At 39.0% G+C, this 22677-nt stretch overlaps 2 protein-coding genes across 5 annotated transcripts in view; one reads left to right on the forward strand and one right to left on the reverse strand.

Annotated features, from left to right (window-relative positions):
* Positions 1–3306: 3306 nt before the first annotated feature.
* Positions 3307–9478, forward strand: SPX (spexin hormone). 3 transcript variants are annotated; one of them, XM_015151251.3, is made up of 7 exons: positions 3351–3487; positions 3890–3970; positions 4135–4192; positions 4704–4766; positions 5982–6065; positions 8090–8144; positions 8567–9478. In XM_015151251.3, the coding sequence occupies exons 1-7, from the start codon at positions 3482–3484 to the stop codon at positions 8616–8618; spliced, it is 399 nt and encodes a 132-aa protein (XP_015006737.3). In that variant the 5' UTR covers positions 3351–3481; the 3' UTR covers positions 8619–9478. The 3 variants fall into 3 exon arrangements, with proteins under 3 accessions (XP_015006738.3, XP_015006737.3, XP_077809822.1); XM_015151252.3 differs by having other exon boundaries at positions 3307–3487; positions 8090–9478; XM_077953696.1 differs by lacking the exons at positions 3351–3487; positions 3890–3970; positions 4135–4192; positions 4704–4766 and adding an exon at positions 4920–5251.
* A 2788-nt stretch (positions 9479–12266) lies between these two features.
* Positions 12267–22677, reverse strand: part of GYS2 (glycogen synthase 2) — a 60438-nt gene continuing 50027 nt past the window's right edge. The window contains exons 13-16 of one of the 2 annotated variants that reach the window (XM_001098578.5): positions 19495–19590; positions 17420–17583; positions 16271–16351; positions 12267–14178 (exon numbers count right to left, since the gene is read on the reverse strand). In XM_001098578.5, coding sequence (XP_001098578.2) covers positions 13957–14178; positions 16271–16351; positions 17420–17583; positions 19495–19590 — 563 coding nt within the window. In that variant the 3' untranslated portion in view covers positions 12267–13956. The remainder of the gene's footprint in view (positions 14179–16270; positions 16352–17419; positions 17584–19494; positions 19591–22677) is intronic. The other variant, XM_015151250.3, reaches the window with a different exon arrangement.

The raw sequence follows: 22677 nt of genomic DNA on the forward strand, positions 1-22677 counted from the left end.
AATTCCCAGGTGATTCCCATGCACACTAATACATGAAAACCACTGCCCTGACTGAGAAGGAATTGCTATGACCTAAATGTTTGTGTCCTACCAAAATTCATATGTTAAAATTCTAAACCTCAATGTGATGGTAGGGCCTTTGCAAGATGACTAGGTCATAAGGGTGGAGCCCTCATAAACGGGATAAATGTCCTTATAAAAGCATTCCAAGTAGTTTGTTTTCCCCTCCCACTCATGTAAGAACACAGCAGAGAAGACAACAGTCTGCAGCCCAGAAAAGGGCCCCCCCCAGAACCCAACCGTGCTGGCTGGACTTTGATCTTGGACTTCCTTGAGTAAGGAATTTCCATTGTTTATAAGCTACCCAGTTTGTTGTATTTTGCTATAGCAGCCTGAATGGACTAAGCGACCATCTCTTTCTTTCATGGTAACTTAGTATGTGGTGGATACTCAGGCCCTTGTTCCACATCTGTCTGTGTATACAGATCTTTTAACTGAATATTGATACACTTTGAATCCTCTTGCCTTCTAAGAATTTCCTTTTGCTATTATCTTCCCTTTCTTCTACATCATGAATTTCTCCTTCCCTACTGATCATCCCCATCAACATACATGTCTTACAAATGGTTTCTTAGTTGTCACATCAACAGAAACCAACAAACTGATTTGGGCAAAACAAAGATTTTATCAAAAGGACACTGCAGCTGGAGCACTGGATGCTGGAACTTGCCACTAGCACTGTAGCTAAGACTACTCCAGAAACTCAATCTTACTACAACCCCCGCTTCACCCGAGCACTTCTTCCATCCCGGCATGAGATTCTCCATCTGAGCATGCTCGTCTGATTGGTGAAGCCCATGTCACATGCCCACATTCTCCCTGATAGGGAGGCGAGAAAAGTGACTCTCTGGCATTTTCAGTTTGTACAATAGAAGAAATACTCTGCCTCCCAACAAGATTCCTAATTTCACAATTCGTAATTCAGGTAATTTTAGGAATTGCCTAGAAATGAGAGGTTTCAGATGTTACCTTAAGCCCAAAAAGTATAACAAATCTTCTATCTTATCTTTAAAAAAGAAAAAAAAAAGATTTCACAGGCCAAGGGTGCCTATAATCCCAGAGGTTTGGGAGGCTGAAGTGGGAGGACTACTTGAGGCCAGGAGTTTCAGCCCAGCCTGAGCAACATAGTGAGACCTTGTCTTTAAAATAACAATGACAATAATAATAACAGTAAAAAAATATTTCTCATTTTTTCCTTTCCCTCTTTCGTGACATCTCTTAAAGAGATTGTTTTTTCTTGGCTTTGATTTATCATATCTTATTCACTATTCAACCGACTCCAATCTTGCTTCTATCCTCAAAACCATCATATTCCAAATCCAGTGGGTATTTCTTGGAGCTCATGTTGCTTGACCTCCCAATACTACTGGATCTTCACTTGGCTTCCATGGCATCAGGGTCCCCTGGAATTTCTTTCTTTCTGACTCTACCTCAACCTCCTTTTCTGGCTCTTCCTCTGCTCATTCTCTGTGCGTTTGTTTCCATAGCTTTCCATAGCTCTGTCCCTGCTCTTCTTTTTTTTTTTTTTTTTTTTTTGCCTGCTCCTCTTCTTTAGTCCCATTCACTCCCTAAGTGTTGTGTTTAATCTCATCCCTTTACTGGTTTTGAAATTCATAGAATTCTTAAAATTCTTCAATTAATCATTTCTGCCTCCCTCCCCCCCCAAAAATCTGTAGGCTGGTGACCTCTTTACTGACCTCTATTGAGTTTTGTATTTCCAACCTCCTATTTTGTACTTCTACTTGGATATTTTTAACATACATTTTAATTTTAATATGCCTATATGGCAAGTGTTAATTTCCCTCTCTTAACTGGCTTAATTTCAGTAAATTACATCATTATTTACCCACAGTTTTATCCATAAACCTAAGAATCATCCTTGATTTATTTTTTCTCACACTCTCAAATCCCTTTCATATACAAGTTCTATATTTTCTACCTCCACAACATGTATTCCAAATCATTTACAGCTCCTCTTTCCCTGTGTGTACCATCCCAGTGTAAGCCATCATCATCTTTTGCTTCTAATCATATTTCCACATCAACTAGCCCATTTCTTCTTCTCCAATCTCATTTCAAAGCACCTCCCCTGTCACCCACACAACTCTGCCTACATTGGCCTCTTTCCTAGTCCCCAAGAAAGACATACTCTTTGCTGTCCATATATTTTGTTTTTCTTTCTTCTATTAAGAATGCCTGGAATACTAATTTCTGCCCCAGCTTTTCCCATTACTTCACCTTATCCTTCAAGACTACCCTCTGTTTTTAACCTTCCCTAAAGTAGCCCACCACTTATCCTATCACCTCACCTTGCTTACTTTACTTAACGATTTAAAACATTCTGCAGTTACAGTAGTCCCTGCTTATCTGCGGTTTCACTTTCCATGGTTTCAGTTACCCATGGTCAACTACAATCTGAAAATATTAAATGGGAAATTCCAGAATTCATGTTTTAAATTGTGAGTTTTAAATCTGAGTAGGGTGTTGAAATCTTTCACTGTCCAGCTCCAGCTCACCCAAGACATGAACCATCTTTTTGTCCAGCATGTCCATATGTAAATACCACTCTCCTATTAATCAATTAGTAACCATCTTGGTGAACAGATAAAAAAAAAAAAGCATAGTATACATAAGGCATATACATATCAGTGGTTTCAGGCATCCACTGTGGGTCTTGAAACATGCCCCCTGCCACACACACACACACACACACACACACACACCCCTGTGATTAAGGGGTAACTACTGTGTCTTATTTATCTATTCATCAGTTTACTGTGTACCTTAACTAGTAGGTAACTTTGATCAAAGAAGAGACCATGTCTTTTCAGTGCATGGCTGTGTCCCTTGAAATAAAAGGATTGTGTATCTCATAGTAGGTGCTCAATAAATATTTGCTAAACAACAGAATGAACTGATAATTAAGTGAATGACTGATGTCAAATTCCATTGAGATTCCCAAACCTTTTCATACGTCTTTAGCCATCAGTGATAGACTGATAGTAGTTACCCAAGACGAGTTTTCTTACTTATTCTTTCACTTTTGATTCTGCCTTGGACTATTGATTGTTTTCATTAATAATAATAATAATAACACACTACTTTGGGCAGCTAGTAGGAAAAGCAAGGGCAATGATGCTGACACATTCTGAATGTCTCCGGGGTGATGCAATCAGTATTTAAACAAATAATTTCTGCCCATCAATCATTCCTCTACTTCCTGCAATGAAGCTCCCTGGAGGAGTCATCAGATTCTCAATCTTGCTTGAAGACTGACAAGATGTCCCTGTGGACTCCCAAACATACTCCAGAGGGGAGGGGTCCTTAACGCCAAGATTTTAAAAGCTCCAGTTTCAGAGCGAGAGTCGAAAACTCACGCGTAAAGTTATAGTAATTTCAGGGTTCTGAAAAGACGCGGAACATGAAGGTAAGTAAAGACTTTGTTCACTTGAGGCTTCTTAGCTGTGTTTTAAAACGCTTTATAGCATTTTACCTATTTCATGTTTAATAAGCATTTTAGAGTTTAAAGGATATTTGAATGATATGCCTTTAGAATAACAGAATCATTTGATTTTACTAAGAAAAATAATTCACGTCTTAATCTTCATTTGGGTGAAGTAATACGAATAATATGTTTCTAAATGCGTTTTTTCAAGTGGACTCTTTGTGAATTAACTAGAAGGTAGAAGGGAAACACCTCCAGAAAACTGAGTATTAAAACAGAATATTGCGAGAAGTAAGGGGTTTGTAATTGTCCAGGCGTCAAGGAAGGAAGCAGAAGATCCTATTGGCACAGAAATGACCCTTTCTGGTTGACCGCTTCATACAGGTACTCAGAAGTCTGGCAGCAACAATCTTGGCTCTTTTCCTGGTGCTTTTTTTCCTGGGAAACTCCAGCTGCGCTCCGCAGGTAATCAAATGCAAAATAAAAAAAATTTTTTTAATGCGCACTCTGTGTCCTCTCTGCTCTTTCTTTCTTCCTTCTTGTTTTATTATCTTCTTTTTTATTTTGCTGTAATAGAGGACTGAGCTGCAATGTTTTATTAACTGCTCTTCCCTTCTCCCGGGTTACAGAGACCCTTGGAGAGAAGGAACTGGACTCCTCAAGCTATGCTCTATCTGAAAGGGGCACGTAAGTTCCAAATATTTTGCTCTTCCTACAATAATGGAAGACCCTTAGGAGTCATGAACAGATAGATGGAGAGTTATGGAGAGAGAATAATGTCGAGTTTATTCCCTTAAATCATCGAGGCCATCAAAGAGAACGGTAGGTGAGGGAGGGGTGGGAGAGGGGAAGAGTCCCTGATTATTGGAAATCCTCCGTCCTTATTAGAAATTCTCCATCCAAAACTGAAGGGTTGCTTGTCTTGGTCCAAATGGGAACTCTGGGGTTGCCTGGGAAATACCGCACTAACCCGGCGTCCGGTCAGGCGCAGGGCTTTCCTCCAGGTCTCCAGGGCGCCTGGCTCACCCCGGCGTTGCGCTGGGAGCGCTGGAAACTCGGCAGCCCCTCGCGACCCTAACCTGGAGCAACCTGCCTCCTCCCCAGGCCCGGGGACTGCGCTGTGCCGGGAGGAGCTGAGGTTTAAGCTCGGGTTGTCCCGGGCCGGGCGGGCGCTGAGCCCCGGGTCTCGTTTTTGCAGAGGGTCGCCGCTTCATCTCCGACCAGAGCCGGAGGAAGGACCTCTCCGATCGGCCACTGCCGGGTGAGTGACCGGGGTGTCAGGGCGCTAGTCCTGCGCTTTTAAAATAGAATGGGGCGGGCAGGGCTTGCTCCGCGGTGGTGCCTAAAGAAAGGCACCTCACGGGAAAGACGCGGCTCTGACGCGCCCTCAGATGTAGTCGGCCCAAGGGCAGCCCAGGTTGGCAGCAGCTGCTGGAGGCCAAGCACCGGAGCTGGGAGCTCGCGCGTCCAGCCCGCGCCAATGCTGGCAAGGGCGGCCGAGGCTGGCGTTGCGGCTCCCCAGGCTTTATTGGCTTGCGGCTGTTCAGCCAACCCTCTGGCCGCCAGGGTGTGCAGAGGTCGCCAGGGAGTTAGGGCCTGAGGTTCAGCTCAGAGGGGTAAGGCGAGATAGGAAGAACTATGCAAATGCTTCTAGAAATGTATCTGCGTGTTTATGCAGGAACTTTACTCAGCCTCCTCTTAAACGCTGTTATTACTAAAAAAGGAACTTACCTAGGAACTTCAAAGGTTTGTTTCTGTTTTACTAGAAAGAACTACCAAAGGTTCAAAATCAAAAGAGTAACATGCGGGCAGTTAAGGATGGGACCAGGGACTATTCTTTTCCATGCTAAACCTTTCCATCGTATTGTTTTAAAAAATAACAGCACAATTCGATAAAATTGTAAAGATTGAAATGCTAAAATGAAGAAGTATACTTACTTGGAAAAATACCAAACACCGCTATTGAACACATAGTAGGTGCTTAAACTTTTGTTTAGGCTCTTCAAACATGCTGTGTAATTGAGCTTATTTATCTTATGAGAGTGAGATTTGTTTCTCAACTTCAGTTGCCCCAAATTAGAAATCATGTTTGGTGCTGAATCAGAACAGTGTGTCTTTTTTCAACTTAGATTTGAAATAACTTTGAATTCTTAGCAGATACTCCTTCAGTCAAATAATTACCTTCTATTTGGCCGAAAAGGTAAATTATTATCTAAACTTCTCTTTGGCATATAGTTTAAAATTCTCTTCCATACCCTGTTTGTAAACTTGACATAACCAATTGTAAGTCATTTCCAAGGCAAGTGTGATATGTTTCCATTTATAAAAAATTAGTCTTCTGTGTAAGTAGTCCTTTGTTGAGGGCTCAAAATCTATTTCATAGAGGTTTTTCTAGTATTGCTGCATGTTAGAATGGGACTTATCTACATGAATATATAAATGCTAACAGAATCTGTGTACTTTTTTGTTTCTCCAGAAAGACGAAGCCCAAATCCCCGACTACTACCTATTCCAAAGGCAGCAACCATCTTACTGGCGTCCCTTCAGAAATCACCAGAAGGTACTAGCATACTGACCTATTTCACCTGCCTAACAGAACAGCTTTGCTTACTTTTGGGATTCTATGTTGAGTGCAGCACCCCTCTCCCAGAATTTCTTGGCCTTAGGCCCAGAGATTCAATTCTGTACTGCTTGAGTGAGGCCCAAGAACCTCTGTCCTTAAGCAATTCTTCCACATTATTCTGATGATTGGTCAGGTTTGAAAACAACAGGAACTTCAGAGCCAGTTAATAAAAGTTGAAATCATGCGAATGGAGATACCTTCTAGGGCTTAGATGTAGTGGGAAAAGGGAAGACAATACAACACCCAAAAATCAAGGGAAATGGGGGAAAATAGTACCAGTGAAGGGACATTAAAAGGAGCAAGCAGAAAGATGAGAAAAATCAGAATAAGAGAGTATCCCAGAATTCATTCGGTAGTTGATGCTACTGATCACTCTCCTCTTGAAACTTTCTAAGGATAGAAACTATCAGAATGGTTACTATAGCCGAATGTTTAGTAAGAATACAGAACTCAGGGGACATTAAACAGTGTGTCACCAGACTTCCCCACACCTCCTGCCCAGTGACACAGCTTGCTGCTGCTATGCCATATCTGAAACCTTGTTTACAGAATGTGATACAAGAAAGTAAACTGCAAAGTTAAGAGCAAGCAGGTGAGGCTCTGGAGAGCTGGCATGACTCTCAGAACTCTAGCAGTAGAAAGTTGTGAAATAGTTGAATAATGGGTAGAGGATGCTATATCCAAGGTGTTCTTTTTAAAACCCAAGATGTGGAACCCAGCGATTTTTGAAGTCAGTATGAAAAGAGCTCTGATGGAGATTGGTAGATAGTGACGTTTTAGATTTGATCGTTGGGAAGATGTGCAGAGCCAGAAAGGAAAGTGACCTATAATGGACAAGAGAGAGCTAATTTTAAAGAGGAGAGGTATCTTCATTAGCAGTTTGAGGAAAGGATGTGATTATAAGGTCCCCATCTCAAGTCTTTTTTGGAAAATAAATACGTATATTTTTAATTATTGAAGTTTTCTAAGTGGATTGTCTCTGAAGATGAAATAACTAATTTTATTAGTCTAAATTGACAGAAAAGTTGTTGATTCCCATATGATAAATTAATCACTAGTCTTCTTTAGTATTTTTATTCTATACTCCCTCAGTATTATTTAGAAAGCTCTTATTTAGCGAATTATGGTTTCAGTGGAATTTATACAGGGATGCGGTTCTGGTTTTGTTTTGTTTTGTTTTGTTTTCTTCCTTCCCTTTAAAGAGAAGCCCATTTTCTGCAATGGTTTAAAGTGTGCTAGAAATTCAGGTTAAGATGTAACCCAAACATTCAAATTATATTGCAACTAACTGAAAGGTGATCTTAGAAGAAATTAGTAGATGCACTTTGTCCCTGGCCACTCCTTCCCCCTACCTGATTGTAACTTTTAGTCATTCTATCCTATTTTTAGAGTCCCAGGAACCTGCTATTGTCTAACTCTTTAAGTATCCCCACCTCAGATGTGATAACTCATGCTCCAAAGTTTCGCGATCCCACACAGCAAACGAGTGCCTCTTCTTTTTGTCTCACTTCCTCCCCAGAACTCTAGCTCCCCTAATAAAAGAACATTTGCAAATGTGTTCCCATGTCATCTTTCCTGAGTAAGATCCATTTGAACAGGAAATATAAAGAGACAGTCCTTTGATGCAAATGAATTATTTCAATGGTGGATATTTTAGACATAAGTCAATTTGTGAGACACATGGCTCTTCGAGATTTTTACCAGACATACCATACTGTAGTTTCAGTCATTATAGAGGTTCAGATGTAAAATATGAATTCCCCAATGTGTCCCAAGCTGAGAAGAAAAGATTTTAAACTGAACAAATCAAAACCCATACTGTTTAAATTTTCAGTGGCAGAATCCATGAGTTAGCATAGCTTAGAAGGCTAAATGTTTATTTCCTGAGATTCTCTGTCTTACCTTTTCCTCTATTAAAACACAGAGTGTATATTTATTTTAAACATTTTTTTTTCTTACAGATGAAGAAAAAAACTTTGATCAGACCAGATTACTGGAAGATAGTCTGCTTAACTGGTGAAAATATTATGTTTAATTATAGTTCTATTCTCTCTGAAAACATGAACCATGTGAATAAAACCTTTGGACCCTTTTATTCATTTGTAATCTTAAGAACACACACAGATAGCTTTATTCTTTCAGAAACAAAATATATATACATGCTTAGCTGAGAACATCATCTTCTTTCATTGCTTCAGGTCCTGTTTAGATGACCAAAAATGTTTTTAGATCACCTTGTGTCTTACTCTTGAGTTTCTTAGAATATTTATAATTATAAGGTTGAAGACTAAAGTGTTCTTTCCTTTTAATTATAGCCAGTACCTGTCTTGATCTTAGTTGTTGTTGTTGTTGTTGTTTTCATTTTGTTACCCACTTGCATTTTGTTTTCACTCAACAGAAATTCTCCTTCTCTGTTTTCCTTTTATCCCATCCCCAAGGAGGTGGGAGGAAGGCAAGAAGCATGGCAGGATGGGAAATAGGAGAGTATGACTCTCTATAACTCATCCAGGAGTGATCAATTAAGAAGATAAATTGGATGACTGGGGAGAAGCCCTGTGACAGGAACACTTCAGTGTGGTTGCTGAGAGGAGACAGTCATTGAGGTAGAAGGTTTGCCAAAGATCTAGAGCTTGGAGCTCCCTTTGTGCTCTTTGGGAATTACCTTGCATTCAGTTTAGAAACATGGATCTAAAAGTTACTGGAAAATAAGCAGATGGAGACACACTCTGTTGTTTATGTATTGGAAGAAGGGAACAAGCCAGTTTTGTTAGAGGTAACTCATTTTCCATGACCAGATTCAACAGATTCAAGTACTCCACTTACTCTAATTGACTAGGCTCTAGGTTTTATTTGACATCATAGCATTACATAAATCACTCTGATAACATAAGTGCACAGTAATATGCCTGATCTTCTCCTTTTTAAAAGCCAACTTGAGTTCAGTACTATCTGAATACACCCATGCGCACATACACACACACACACATACACACATACTCCTGTGGCAAACATAATAATGTATTTATTTAGAATTATAATATGACCGTCATGTTAATTTTTTTTTTACCTAATCAGAGTTGTTATTGACAAATGTCATAAGTGGTAAGCATTGTTAATTCTTATTGTCATCAGTATTTACCATTATTTAGTAGCTCAAGGATATCTTTATGTGAATGTCTCTGTAACTTGGAATTGCAATTTAACTGTGTTAAGTCATCAGAACTCTGCTTATAAGATTTATCTGTATCTTGTTTCATGATTTAATAATGAAACTAAATTCAAGTTAATGTAATGTTGATCTCTGTCAAAAAATAACTTGTGAGCATTAAAATATCTGTATGGCATTATAATAGGCACCTGTCATTTATGACTTGATTTGAAAGTAGACTTACTAGGCAGTGCTTATATCCAAGTTATTGAAAATTGTTTCCGAAAGCATTGTTTTTTATTTATACAGAGTCCTAACCACTTCACCATTAGGAGGGGTGGCACATTAAAAATTATTTACCCATCAGACATAAACTTGTACATATTGACTATTGAAATAGTATGCGTATTCAAAGAACACTTTTAACATCTATCTTATGAAACAATTCTTCCCACAACTAACCAGAACAATCTCAAAAATGTCATACTAATCATTGTTTTAAAAGCTGTCTCGATGATCAATAGCTGTTAAAATATAACTCCAAGTATTCTAAGTACTCAAAGTCCTTGGATGTTCTTAGGAACAAATATGCTGATTAATTTAAAAGTCCCTCTTCCCAATTTTCTATAACTTTTCAACTCTCTTACGGTGTCTACATTCTATTTATTTCTAGATTTTTAAAAAACCGAAATGAACAAGTGATCACAGATCAGAAAACCTTCACATTATATGGCTTGTGTTTTAAAATTGGAAATGTTCTGCCTTCAACATGGATACATGCACAAGAATACCTCAATCTGCAGGCAGGGCTTTCAGTCACTTTCTGCACAATTCTCATTGCCCTTCCCTTTTTTTGCCTCTATAGCCTACCTCAGCTATCTGGCCTCCATCCTGGGCTCTTAATTATTCTTTGTTTTCCAGTAGTTGCCTTCTCTCCCCCAATACCATCATTGTGTTCCTAAGAGAGGAGAGAAGAAGGCGAAGTGGCCCTGGCTTGTTCAGATTAGCCTCCAGCTTGCATTTCTTCTTTCTTTAACTGGTTATGATAAATGAAAATGTGTTATCTTATCAACCTTGAATTACATTATTTTATCTTGACCACAAAGAAAGGGAAGTTGGGAATGTAACTTCATTCTGTTCAGTCTCTTCATACTGGACTGTAAATTCCTTTAGAAAGAGCTCATTTTTAATATGATTTAATCCTCACAAACACTGTGTGAAATGGGCCATTTTATCGTCCATATTACTCATAGACATACTCATTCAGTGAAGACTCTTTGGACCTCCCTAAGTAGACTTGACCAGTCCCTCTCGTGAGTCTTCCTTGTACCCTGGAAAACTATTAGTTTAACACCTGCAACATTTATGTTCTCATCTGCATATGTAAAACCATTTCTGTTCACTCTAACCCTTACCATGGAAGGGACAGTAGTGTTTTGATCAGTTCAGGCTGCTAAAACAAAATACTGCAAACTGTGTGACTTATAAACAACAGAAATTTATTTCTCACAATTCTGGAGCCTAAGTTCAGGATCAAGGTGTCAACAGAATCAGTGTCTGGTAGAAGGTCCATTTCTTATAGATGGCACTTTCTTGCTGTGTCCTCATGTGGTGGAAAGGGCAAGGCAGCTCTCTAGGGCCTCTTTTATAAGGGTAGTAATCCTATTGATGAGGGCTCTGCCCACATGATCCAATCCCTTCCCAAAGGCTCTGCCTCCTTTGTGGATACCATCACAATGGGGACTAAGATTTCAATACAGACGGGCCCAATTTATAATGGTTCAATTTATGATGTTTCAACTTTATGATGGGATGAAAGCAACACACACTCAGTACACTCCTTGACTTACCATAGGTTTATATTCTGATAGGCCCATTATAAATTAAAAATATCAGAGGGTTGGCCAGGCATGGTTGCTCACGCCTGTAATCCCAGCACTTTGGGAGGCTAAGGTGGGAGGATCACTTGAGGCCAGAAGTTCAAAGACCAGCCTGGCCAATATGCCAACACCCTGTCTCTACTAAAAAGAAAATACAAAAATTAGCCAGGTGCGGTGGCACATGCCTGTGGTCCGAGCTACTTGGGAGGCTGCAATATAAGAATTGCTTGAGCCTGGGAGGTGGAGGTTGCAGTGAGCCGAGATCACACCACTGCACTCCAGCCTGGGTGACAGAGCAAGACTGTCAAAAAAGAAAGAAAGAAAGAAAGAAAGAAAGAAAGAAAGAAAGAAAGAAAGAAAGAAAGAAAGAAAGAAAGAGAGAGAGAGAGAGAGAGAGAGAGAGAGAGAGAGAGAGAGAGAGAGAAAGAAAGAAAGAAAGAAAGAAAGAAAGAAAGAAAGAAAGAAAGAAAGGAAGGAAGGAAGGAAGGAAGGAAGGAAGGAAGGAAGGAAAGAAGGAAGGAAGGAAGGAATGGAGGGAGGGAAGGAAGGAAGGAAAAGAAAGAAAATATCAGTGGATTTATCCAAACATAACCCCATTGTAAGTTGAGGAGCACCTATATATGAATTTGGAGGGCACACAAACATCCAAACCGTAGCAGGTGGTATAATCCATAAAAGGGGTCTTTCTCTCAGCTGATCAGATACCACACATTTTTTCTATAGTTCTTGTCCTTCAACTTATGAATACATACATTCTTTAAAAGCAACGATTTTTTGAACCTCTGTGTCTCCCAGTAAGACCTTTTATTTATGCAACTATTATGTACAAGGCACTGTACTACACACAGAGCCATCTGCTAACAATCTTATTTGCTTCTCCTCACCAGCTTTTGTCGGTCTTGGGGAAAAGGATGAAGAAATGACTAGAGTGGAGGGATGGAGTCACCTGGCAGCAGCTGTCTGAATAGGGGACCAAGTACAGGATAGAAGGTGATTCCTACACATGCAGTCAAAGCCAGGTGTTTGCAAGTCAGCTAAATTCCATGTGCCCTATCATTTGTACACACTTCTTATCATCAAATTATTATTTCATTGAATAAAAAGCACTTACATCTTCAGGTATTTTACTGTGTAGGCATGTTTTCAATAACAGTTGAACAACCAGTTACCAATCAAGAATATCATCTGAATAGACACTGTATGCTACTTTACTAGGGATACATTTTCATGGTTATTGTAACAGTGAACCCTCGTTTATCACAAGATCTTTCTGGTACTTCAGCGAATGAGCCTATAATATAAGTCCATCTCATATTTTCTTCTCTACTCTCCAGTAGAGAGCATTTCAAACTTCTCTGCAGATGCTGGGTTAATTGGCATCCACAGGGCATGTGTCAAAGGTTAGATTTTAGGTCAATTATTTCTCTTCTTTCTGGACATCTAAGTAAAGTAAATTTCCAGCCATCTTCCATTTTGGTCTGATTTGCTGCTTGTATCCAACAGTCTTCTACTTTTTTCTAGCTAATGGAGCAATAGGAGGGCTGAATTACAGTTTTCCAATGATCTTGAACCATCTGACACCTTGTCATTGCTGCTCTTCCATTTTTGTCATCAATAATCCATCTCTGAGAAGACCAAAACTTTTTTAGAGCCTCTTCAGAAGGCCAATTGATATGTTAATAAAGGAAGTCACTGTGAGTTAAATGGAACTCTCAGTGAATAACTACTTAGTTATGAAAAAAAGCAATCCAAGAGTGATTTTTGTTTTTGTTTTGTTGCCAATTTAGACTTAATTACACTTAAAACATAAATCTGCTAAATTAATAATCGTTCAACTATGACTCTACGCACATCACAGAATATGTTAAGAGACATTGTTGTTATTACAACTGAATAGATGTTCTATTCTAACTACTTTTAGAAAGATAGCTTCTGTAGGAATTATTCATAACAGCTGCTTCCCACATGTTATTGGAATGTCTAAATAATTTTTAAACAAGGCATTATCAGTGAAAGTTAAGTTATTAAATATTAATGCATTTATTTACTGGGATTTAACAACTTATCATCTATGAAGATTGACCAAATTTTTTTAAAGTCTTTCTATTTAAACAATAGAAAAATGTTACAGTAAGATGTTGGTACCATGCACATGGTAATATCTTCCATTCACATGATAATATCTTCCATTAATTACAACATAAATTCTAGAGTTCAAAAGTGACATAAATGTGCATTAGTATGCATCAAAATATGAACTTAGGATAGCTGTTCACACATGGATTTTGTCTCTGCAAAACTACATATAAATCATGGTTCTGATGCATGTGAAAAATGAAAATAATCAGTAAAAATCTAGCTATTTAAAATATGTAGGTAGTGCACATTCATGGGTAAGATCAAGGTTTTCAGAGGGAAATGAGAAATTTGTGTGGTGGGGTAGAGAAGCTGCATAAATAGTAAGCAAAGGATTATGGTGATAATTTAAAAATAAACAGAGTAAGAGAAAATCCTTACCACTTAAATTCACCATTTTAAAAACACTTTTCCATCTTCTGCCTTTAATGAGTGCTCCTCCTCATGCCTAACTTTTACGGGGAAAACAAGAGTTGGGGAAAACAACTTGGATCTTATTCTAAATTATGAAATTGTCATTCACTCAATTTCTTCCACTTTTTAGGCAGATAATAAATTCCATTGTAATACTTAGAAGGAGAAAATGAAATGTGTGGCATTTTTATTTTAAATAATTAGTCTTACTTTGCTTTATGAAATTAGCTCTTCTCAGCACATGTAGAATTCAGTTCTTATATTCACCATGCAGCTTTTTCTTCCCACGAGGAACGTGGCTCAGTGCAAATGGTGACTTGATATTTAACCGATCCCTTTCAGCCTCCTTTTCCTCATCGTATCTCTCATCCTCCACTTCGTCTTCCACATCACTGCTCTGAGGACTGGAGGCCTGAGACCCTGAAGGAGAAGGTGGTACTGAGGAAGGCCTGGGATATTTAAATCCTTCTGTCTGCCAAAGACAAAAATAAGACATAAACATCAAAACAATGCACTGGTTTTCAATGATGTAAATACTATGCATCAACTATCAATTTTGTAAGTAGTTATCTATCTATTGTAGTCCGGGTGCTGTTAAACTTTGATTCATTTTGATTTTGATACCACCAACCTCAAGAGGGAGTCATTAAATATATAGCTATTCTTTATTAAGTACTGAAATGTACCAGGTGTTATATACATATTATTATCATCTCATCTTTTAACAGCACTCTGATACATATGTTTTTTTCAGTACAGAAGAAAATGGAGGGTTAGAGGGGTCAACTAACTTGCCCAACATCACACAGCACATCAATGGTAGAGCAAAGATTTGTACCAGGTCTGTGATGACTCCAGAAACTTTAATGTCAACTGCCATCTTACACTGCTGATACTGTTAGTCTCTAAGTCTCAACTTTGCTCAACAGAGCTTTGGAATGTGGGTAGCCTGGAAATGCCACGGACAGCCACCACTTGAAGGCATCCTGGAAGTCAGGCCACGTCACTGACCCTACAATTCCACCAGTTGCTGTTATTTCGGTTAATGAGAAAATACCACTAGACTTTAATTAATTTGCCCTTCTACTTGAGATACTGAGATAACTTATTTGATAAACACATACTAAGCACCAATTATGTATCTGGCACAATAATGCCACTAAAGAAACCAGATGAAAAAACATGATTGGAGTGCATATGATTGAATGGGGAGACACATGTATAAAAGTGTTACAGCGCTCGTCACTCTGTATTTCAATTATTTTGTACATTATTATCATGTCATACATATACAGTCATTTTGAGGTTCAGATACTTTACCTGTTAGCAATATAACAAAAGAACAGAGTTCTGCACTTGAGACCTAGCTTGAAGTAGGTGCTCAATGCTTATTAGATATAATAACTGGATAAATAAGTAGATAAACAGAAAAATGGATGAATATTGCTGAATTATCATTAAGTAGAATGACCACCTCTGAATAAGCTAAGCAATCAACTCTGAATGCTAGAATCATAAACATGAAAATCAGAATTTGTAACCTGAGCGTTTAAGAAAACCTTGTCACCTTTTTCATGGGCAACTTTTACTTCAGGTTAACCTTCTAGATCTGTTCCACTAGAGACCTGATATAGGTGGAATATAAGTCATGTTATTAGGGATAGTTGTTTATAGTAACAGTGACCCCTGATTGAGAAACTATATCTGAACTGAAAAAATCTATAAATACCTGATGAGGAGCCAGAGTTTTTGGGACTCTCTGAATGATGACTTGTAATTGGGCATATTCCTTGCAGGGAGCATGAAAGCTGGTTTGCAGGGATTTACATGAGAGAGAGGCTCCTGTGGGACATGGAGTTACTAGCTAAGGTGATCTCATTTGCAATGGTATGGGTCTTATCTTCCTGCACCTAAGCCGTCACCTAGTGTGTAGGGGGCAAAGATGTTTAGCTCTTGAATCACTGTGTAGACTACTGCAAGGACTAATCCCAGTAAAGAGAAATGCCTGATGCTACCCTGCTTCAAGCAGCACTTCCTGTCTTCTACCCTGCTAAGTGAATCTGATGACAAATGTGGCCTATAGCAGTCTTATGAACATAAATGTCTAGTTGGATTTTAGAAGACACCCTGGTGGGCATTGCTGAATGGAACATAAATGCTTATCTAGTTCAATTCCTGCTGGGGTGCTGAACTTACTCTATTTCACTCTTGCCAAGTGGTCACCCATATAAACACTTTCTTGGGGAGCAAATTCACTTTCGATTAAAGCAGTCTAGTTTGTTTTTGAACAACTCCCCAAAGAATGAATGTCCATCAGAACCATTTCAAGCACTAAGGCAGAGAAAGTTTTAACTCAGAGATGCTTCTCCAATGACCTGAATCAACTGTCTTAAAGCTTTAAGACAGTCTTATTTGTGAGTTCTTCTCTCTCTTCTTTGGTTTGATTCAACATTATGAAAAACTATCATAGCTCGTGTGCGTAGCTACTTCCAAATTTAAATGTATTATTTAAACTTATAAAAAGAAATACAGTTTTCAAAACAAACAATACATTGACTATTTACCATTGGTGGTGATGTTAGTTCCACATGGAATTTATCTGGAAAAGCTCTGCTTAATGTCAGGTGTCTGGCATGCTGGTAATACTATTGACAGAAAGCCAAATCACAGGTTAATAAAAACCCTTAGTATCTCAATAACCAAGTTATTAAATAAGGCCTTATTCTCCACTTCTGAAATATATATACTTTTTAAAGTGACAGAATCTATGCACTCTAGGTTTGAGACTCAGGAAAGAAATTACAGTTTGTAGTTTTACTATTTTTCAACCCATAGGCACAGAAATGCTATAAAATGCCGGGGAAGAATGCCCATACTGGTCATACTGAGCTCTGAATTGAGCATTAAGGTGACTGAAAACACTGGTTTCATTCCACAGCGAAGCAGTGTGGCATGGAAAAAGATAGGGCCTGAATATTCAGATAAATTGGGTGTAAATCCGGCTTCAGACCTCAGGCAAGAAACATCACTTCTAAAAGTCTCGTGTATCTATTTTCATTGCAAGATGGAGACAGTAAAATTAATCATCCAGGTTGTAATGAGCACTGGCATTTGTGTGTGCAGATACCCAGCAAATGGCAGCATCTATCATTCAGCCAACAGTGTTCAGCGCTGCGCAGACAGACACATTATGTGAAGGCAAAGTGAATTTATTTATTATTAAATCACCACTGCTAAGCTATGTGAGCATCCAGGTGTTTATAAACCTATTGCATGATTGAGAGGAGGTATTTCCTGTACTCATCATTTTGAAAAACCATATTATTCCCATTACTCACTACAGCTGAGAAATATGACCACAGTATTTCTCTAGAGAGAAACAAAGTAGGGACTTTTATCTTGATGTTTTCTTCAACTTCATAAAATGTTTCCTTATACCAGTAACATATCAAGTGAGGCACTGACAATGGAATAGCTAGTAACATTAGTGCTAGATCCTGATGGACTTGCTATTATGGATAGATTCAAACTAAACATGAAGAAATAGATTTAGGACTTTGTAAACTCATTAAATTTTAAAAAGTACATGGAGACACTGAGGTTTTAACAGTTATAATATTGGATTAACTTTAGAGATTATGACTAGAATCAACATGTTTATAGTCCAGTGGAATTTTTTAAGTGGTCTGCTGTGTTTATCAAAACTTGCTTACTCTGCCTAAGTATCTCCAATCCAGAAGATCTGAGAGCCTCTCAGTTCTGTTCCTCTGGATAATCCTTTGGCGGCGTGACTGTTTGCAAAATCCATAAAGAAACTGAGTCAGCTGATTGCAAGAATCATCTGGAGAACGGAACCGCCTGTCAACGATGTAAATACCTGAAGAACACAAAAGCCAAAGCACAAGTAAAAGCAGGACTCACCTTAAACATTTGTTCTCCTTTGATTTACTAACTCTTTGGTTCTATCAAAAACCTATGCATTATCTACCCCCTGACTCAGGAATTACCCCCACTTTATTCTTTTCTAAGGCCCTTCTAATGGTTTACAACCATCACTGACATACAACCAACAAAGTGGATCTTGCTGAAAAAACTCTGGCAGTCTAGGGATACGCCGGATCAGTGATCCTCCATGTGGTTGCTCACTAACCAGAATTTCCAGGGCAGGGCCTGGATATCTGTGCCTTTTAGGTTCCCCAGTGTTCCCACTGTGCAGCCGTGGCTGAAAACTCCAGCGCTAGCCTGAGGAAAGAGCAACAGTACACCTAAAAAAAGACTGAGGGAAGGCTGGGGCTTGGTAGCTCACACCTGTAATCCCAGCACTTTGGAAGGTAGAGGTGGGTGAATTCCTTGAGCCCAGGAGTTCGAGACCAACCTGGGCAACCTGGGGAAATCCCATCTCTACATACAAAATTTAGCCAGGTGTGGTGGTGTGCACCTGTAGCCCCAGCTACTCGGGAGGCTAAGGCAGGAGGATTACGTGAGCCAGAAATGTGGATGCTGCAGTGAGCCAGGATCAGGCCACTGCTCTCCAGCCTGGGCAACAGAGTGAGACCATGTTTTAAAAAAAAAAAAAAAGATCCAGGGAATTGGCAATGTATAGGCAGAGAATGTATCCCATTCTAATTTTTCTTGCTTCTAGTCAATATGAACAGACAGATAATGGTATGCAAATTATTGTACCATCTTAACAAAAAATTTAGGTGAATTTTGCTAACTTGGCATGGGCCTTTAAAATAATAACAATAACAATAATAATACTAATATATGTACTCTCTATCTAATGACCAATATATGTACTCTAAGACCATAGTTATTGTAATATCGCTTCTAGGCAGTTGAAGGGATCAAAATTCAGGGGGAAAAAAGGTAAAGAACAAAGTTTGTCCAAGGTTTGCATTCTTCTTGCAGTTTGTCTTATGGGCAACATATTAATATTAATAGCATTCTTATGTTATTTGTGGACCACATATTTAAAGCTACTTTTTTTTTCTCCACTTTTAGTTTAGGTTCAGGGGAAACACATGCATATCTGTTAGATGGGTACATTTCATATTGCTGAGACTTGGTGTACAAACGATCCCATCACCCAGGTGATTAACATAGTGCCTGGTAGGTAGTCTTTCAACCCACGCCCCCTTCCCCCACTCCCCACTCAAGCAGTCCCCAGGTGTCTATTGTTTCCATCTTTGTGTCTATGTGTATTCAATGTTTAGCTCCCACTTATAAGTGGGAACATCCAGCATTTGGTTATCTGTTCCCGCATTAATTCACTTAAGATAATGACCTCCAGCTGCATCCATGTTGCTGCAAAGGACATAAATCCATTTATAAATCTACATTTTTTTTTTTTTTTTGAGACAGCCTGAGGCTCTGTCACCAAGGCAGCAGTATAGTGGCACGATCTCAGCTCACTGCCTTCTCTGCCTCCCAGGTTCAAGTGATTCTCATACCTCAGCCTCTGGAGTAGCTGGAAGTACAAGCATGAGCCACCATATTTGGCTAATTTTTTGTGTGTTTTTAGTAGAGATGGAGTTTTGCAATGTTGGCCATGCTGGTCTCAAACCCCTGAACTCAAGTGATCCACCCACCTCGGTCTCCCAAAGTGCTGGGATTATAGACATGAACCACCGTGCCCAGCCTAAACTGACTTTTAATTAAACAAGAAATATAAAAACATTAGTTTAATTATCAGGATAACTTTAGAGTTAGGCTCTGTAAAGAACCTGTGCTTTGTTTGGTTAGAGGTCACATCTCCCCAGGATGGGTTAATGATGAAAAAGCTCACCGTAAGCAGTAGGATCAGCCACATGCTCCTGCATGAAACAGCCAAACCCGGAGAGATTCGTGGTCACACTGGGGATACCCATCACTGTGCATTCAGCTGCCAGGGGAAATAGACCAAAGCTCGGCTTCAGACCAGCGCCTAAATCCTTGTATGCACTCAGAGGAGGAAAAGGCCCTCCTCCTAGTAATAGCAATGTTCACTTTGTGTCAGGCACAAGACTAAACTCTTTACATGTCTCATTAACTTATTTAATCTCTCAGCAACCCTGTGAAGTGGGGCCATCATTATCCCCATCTTACAGCTGAAGAAATTGAGGCACAGAGAAATAACTCGCCCACCTTCACAAGGCCAGGGTTCGTGGTATAGCTGGGATTTGAAGTCAGGCATCTGGCTGCATAACCCTTGAGCGGAACGGCCAGGCTCCACTGCACCTTCAATCCCAGCTGGTTTTGTTTTTTGCTTCTTTCTAGCCTGTGTTTCTAAGAACTTGGCAAGTTTATAGGGTAGGTTAAATATGTTTTGGATGTGACCAGCTTCTTCCCCCATTTAAATCTCCCTTGGCACATATTCCTTCCACTGTCTCAGGAGCTCAATAAATGGATGATCTCTTTCACTGCTCCCTCATCTTTTAATCAAAATCTGTTTTCCAGGAAATAACTGATATGTCTTAAAAATTTTACTAGTCTCAAAGATATCTGCATTTTTAGGAATTTATATTTGATAATGGAATTACCCTTGGTTGGTAAGTGGTGATGGAGGAAGAAAGATCTTCCCATTACCCATGAAGTAATACAATTTAGACAGCAACCTTATCTCTTGTTCTGCAAATGTTTCCTCTTGGTTTAGCTATATAGCTATGGAGTTGTGGTTCTCTAATTTAGTGGCGGGTGGTGCAGAGGAGGAAAGTGGGATGGGTACTATCAGCCCTTTTGAGAGTCTGATGAACATTTTGGAACTCCTTTCCAGAAAAATTCTTTTTTTTTTTCTTTTTACATAATTTTATTTCCTCAGACTTCCTCCTGGATTCAGCTCCCCCTTCTTTGGGAGTTGGGAGTTGGAGAGTATCTCTTACTTTCTTTTAAAAAAAAATTTACTTTAAGTTCTGGGATACGTGTGCTGAATGTGCAGGTTTGTTACATAGGTATACACGTGCCATGGTGGTTTGCTGCACCTATCAACCCATCGTCTAGGTTTTAAGCCCTGCATGCATTAGGTATTTGTCCTAATGCTCTCCCTCTCCTTGCCCCCCAATCCAACAGGCCTCGATGTGTGATGTTCCCCTCCCTGTGTCCATGTGTTCTCATTGTTCAACTCTCACTTATGAGTGAGAAAGTGAGGTGTTTGGTTTTCTGTTCCTGTGTTAGTTGGCTGAGGATGATGAAGAGAAATATTCTTATACACATATGTATACAAAATTTTGTCTACAACGCCATGAAAGTTCACAGATCCTTAATGTTTACTCAATGGCCATCAAATCACTATGCAGCAAAATTCCAGGCACCCATGAAGCTTAGTATATGTTCATTGAATTAATTTAATGAAGTAGGTCCTTATATTTATTTGGCTCTCTGAAAACACATTTTGAGGAATACTTTCTAGAGTGAGTTGGATCTAGTAACACGTAAAAAGATTATTCTAAAAATATTAGAGAGTTATCTAATATGCTGATGTTAAATGTATACCACCAGAAGTCGCATTCTTTCTGTAACTATAGGTTGGGGAAGAGTGACCAGCTCCTTTTGGTTAATGTAAATCACAGCATGACTCATTCAATATGGACTATTCCACAAGCTCACTTATTTGTCTATTTATAGTATCCTTTGTAACATCTTCTTTGGCCTTTATCTTAAAACATTAGATATATCTCCTTTATCATTTTGGGTTGTTAAGTTTAACTTTGCCTTATAAAATGACACTTTGGTGGACAGTCAGCTGTTAGTTCTATCACATTTTCTTGACCCGACAGAAAGGACTTCCCACATTGCCTCAGTCACTCATGCATTTGGTTGTATGCTTTTCTATTCATGATACTTCCAATAGTAAATTGTTTTACTAGAAATAATAAGAACACGGTGAAAAACAAAGTGTTAAGTTCATCAGTGAAACGTGTGCTTTGTGTGTCTCAAAAGATGGTGTAGTGCGAGCAATTTGTGATATTTATGTGGACATTTCATAAGTAAGAAGACAACACCTTCACAAAAGTAGGCCATTTTTAGATCTGCAAGAGAGACACCTGGAGGAGTTATATACAAATATTTTCTACGTCATGTTTCAAGACAATCCTTTGTCTATTTTCCCCAAGAAATTTTAAAGTTTTCATAGCTGCTGGCAAATTATGCTTGGTGAAAGCTAGAACAATAGAATAGGACCTTATGACCAAACACGCATGGCCCTCATGTTGTTCCTGCTGTAAATAATACTGGATGCTATTTTTGTAGAATTTTTAATTCTGTATTTTAATTCTAGGATAAAGATGCAAATAATAGAAAAAATTCTTCCTCTTCATAATTCAGCCTATTATTCCCCCTCACCTTGGCCTCTGCTGCTCCTTACTTGAGCTTTACATCAATGATAACATTGAGATACAAAAGGCAACATTTATTATCTCAATTATAAATAAAAATGTTTTCTGAACTTTTTTAAAATCACAAGTGAAGAGGCCGGGAGTGATGGCTCATGCCTATAATCCCAGCACTTTGGGAAGCCGAGGCAGGTGGATCAGTTGAGGCCAGCAGTTTGAGACTAGCCTGGCCAACATGATGAAAACTGTCTCTATCAAAAACACAAAAATTAGCCAGGCGTGGTGGCATGTGTCTGTAATCCCAGCTACTCAGGAGGCTGAGGCACAAAATCTCTTGAACCCAGGAGGCAGAGGTTGCAGTGAGGCAAGATCATGCCACTGCACTCCAGCCTGGGCAACAGAGTGAGACTCTGTCTCAAAGAAATAATAAAATCGCAAGTGAAATTTTATTTACATTGGGCAGAAAAATCTCTGATTATTAATAAGAGATGGAAAAGTTATTATTGTATTCTTTGCATTGGCATGTATTTAAAGTATTTGTTTCCCTTTTAATTAGACATTTCAGTACAAATACAAATTGATCACTTTTGATGCTAATGGCAACCATGCCAGTTGGGTCCAGAAAAGAAAAATACATAGTAAATCTGATAATCTACCATCTG

The sequence above is a fragment of the Macaca mulatta genome, chromosome 11 (genome assembly GCF_049350105.2).
Source record: "Macaca mulatta isolate MMU2019108-1 chromosome 11, T2T-MMU8v2.0, whole genome shotgun sequence".
Classification (NCBI taxonomy): Eukaryota; Metazoa; Chordata; class Mammalia; order Primates; family Cercopithecidae; genus Macaca; species Macaca mulatta.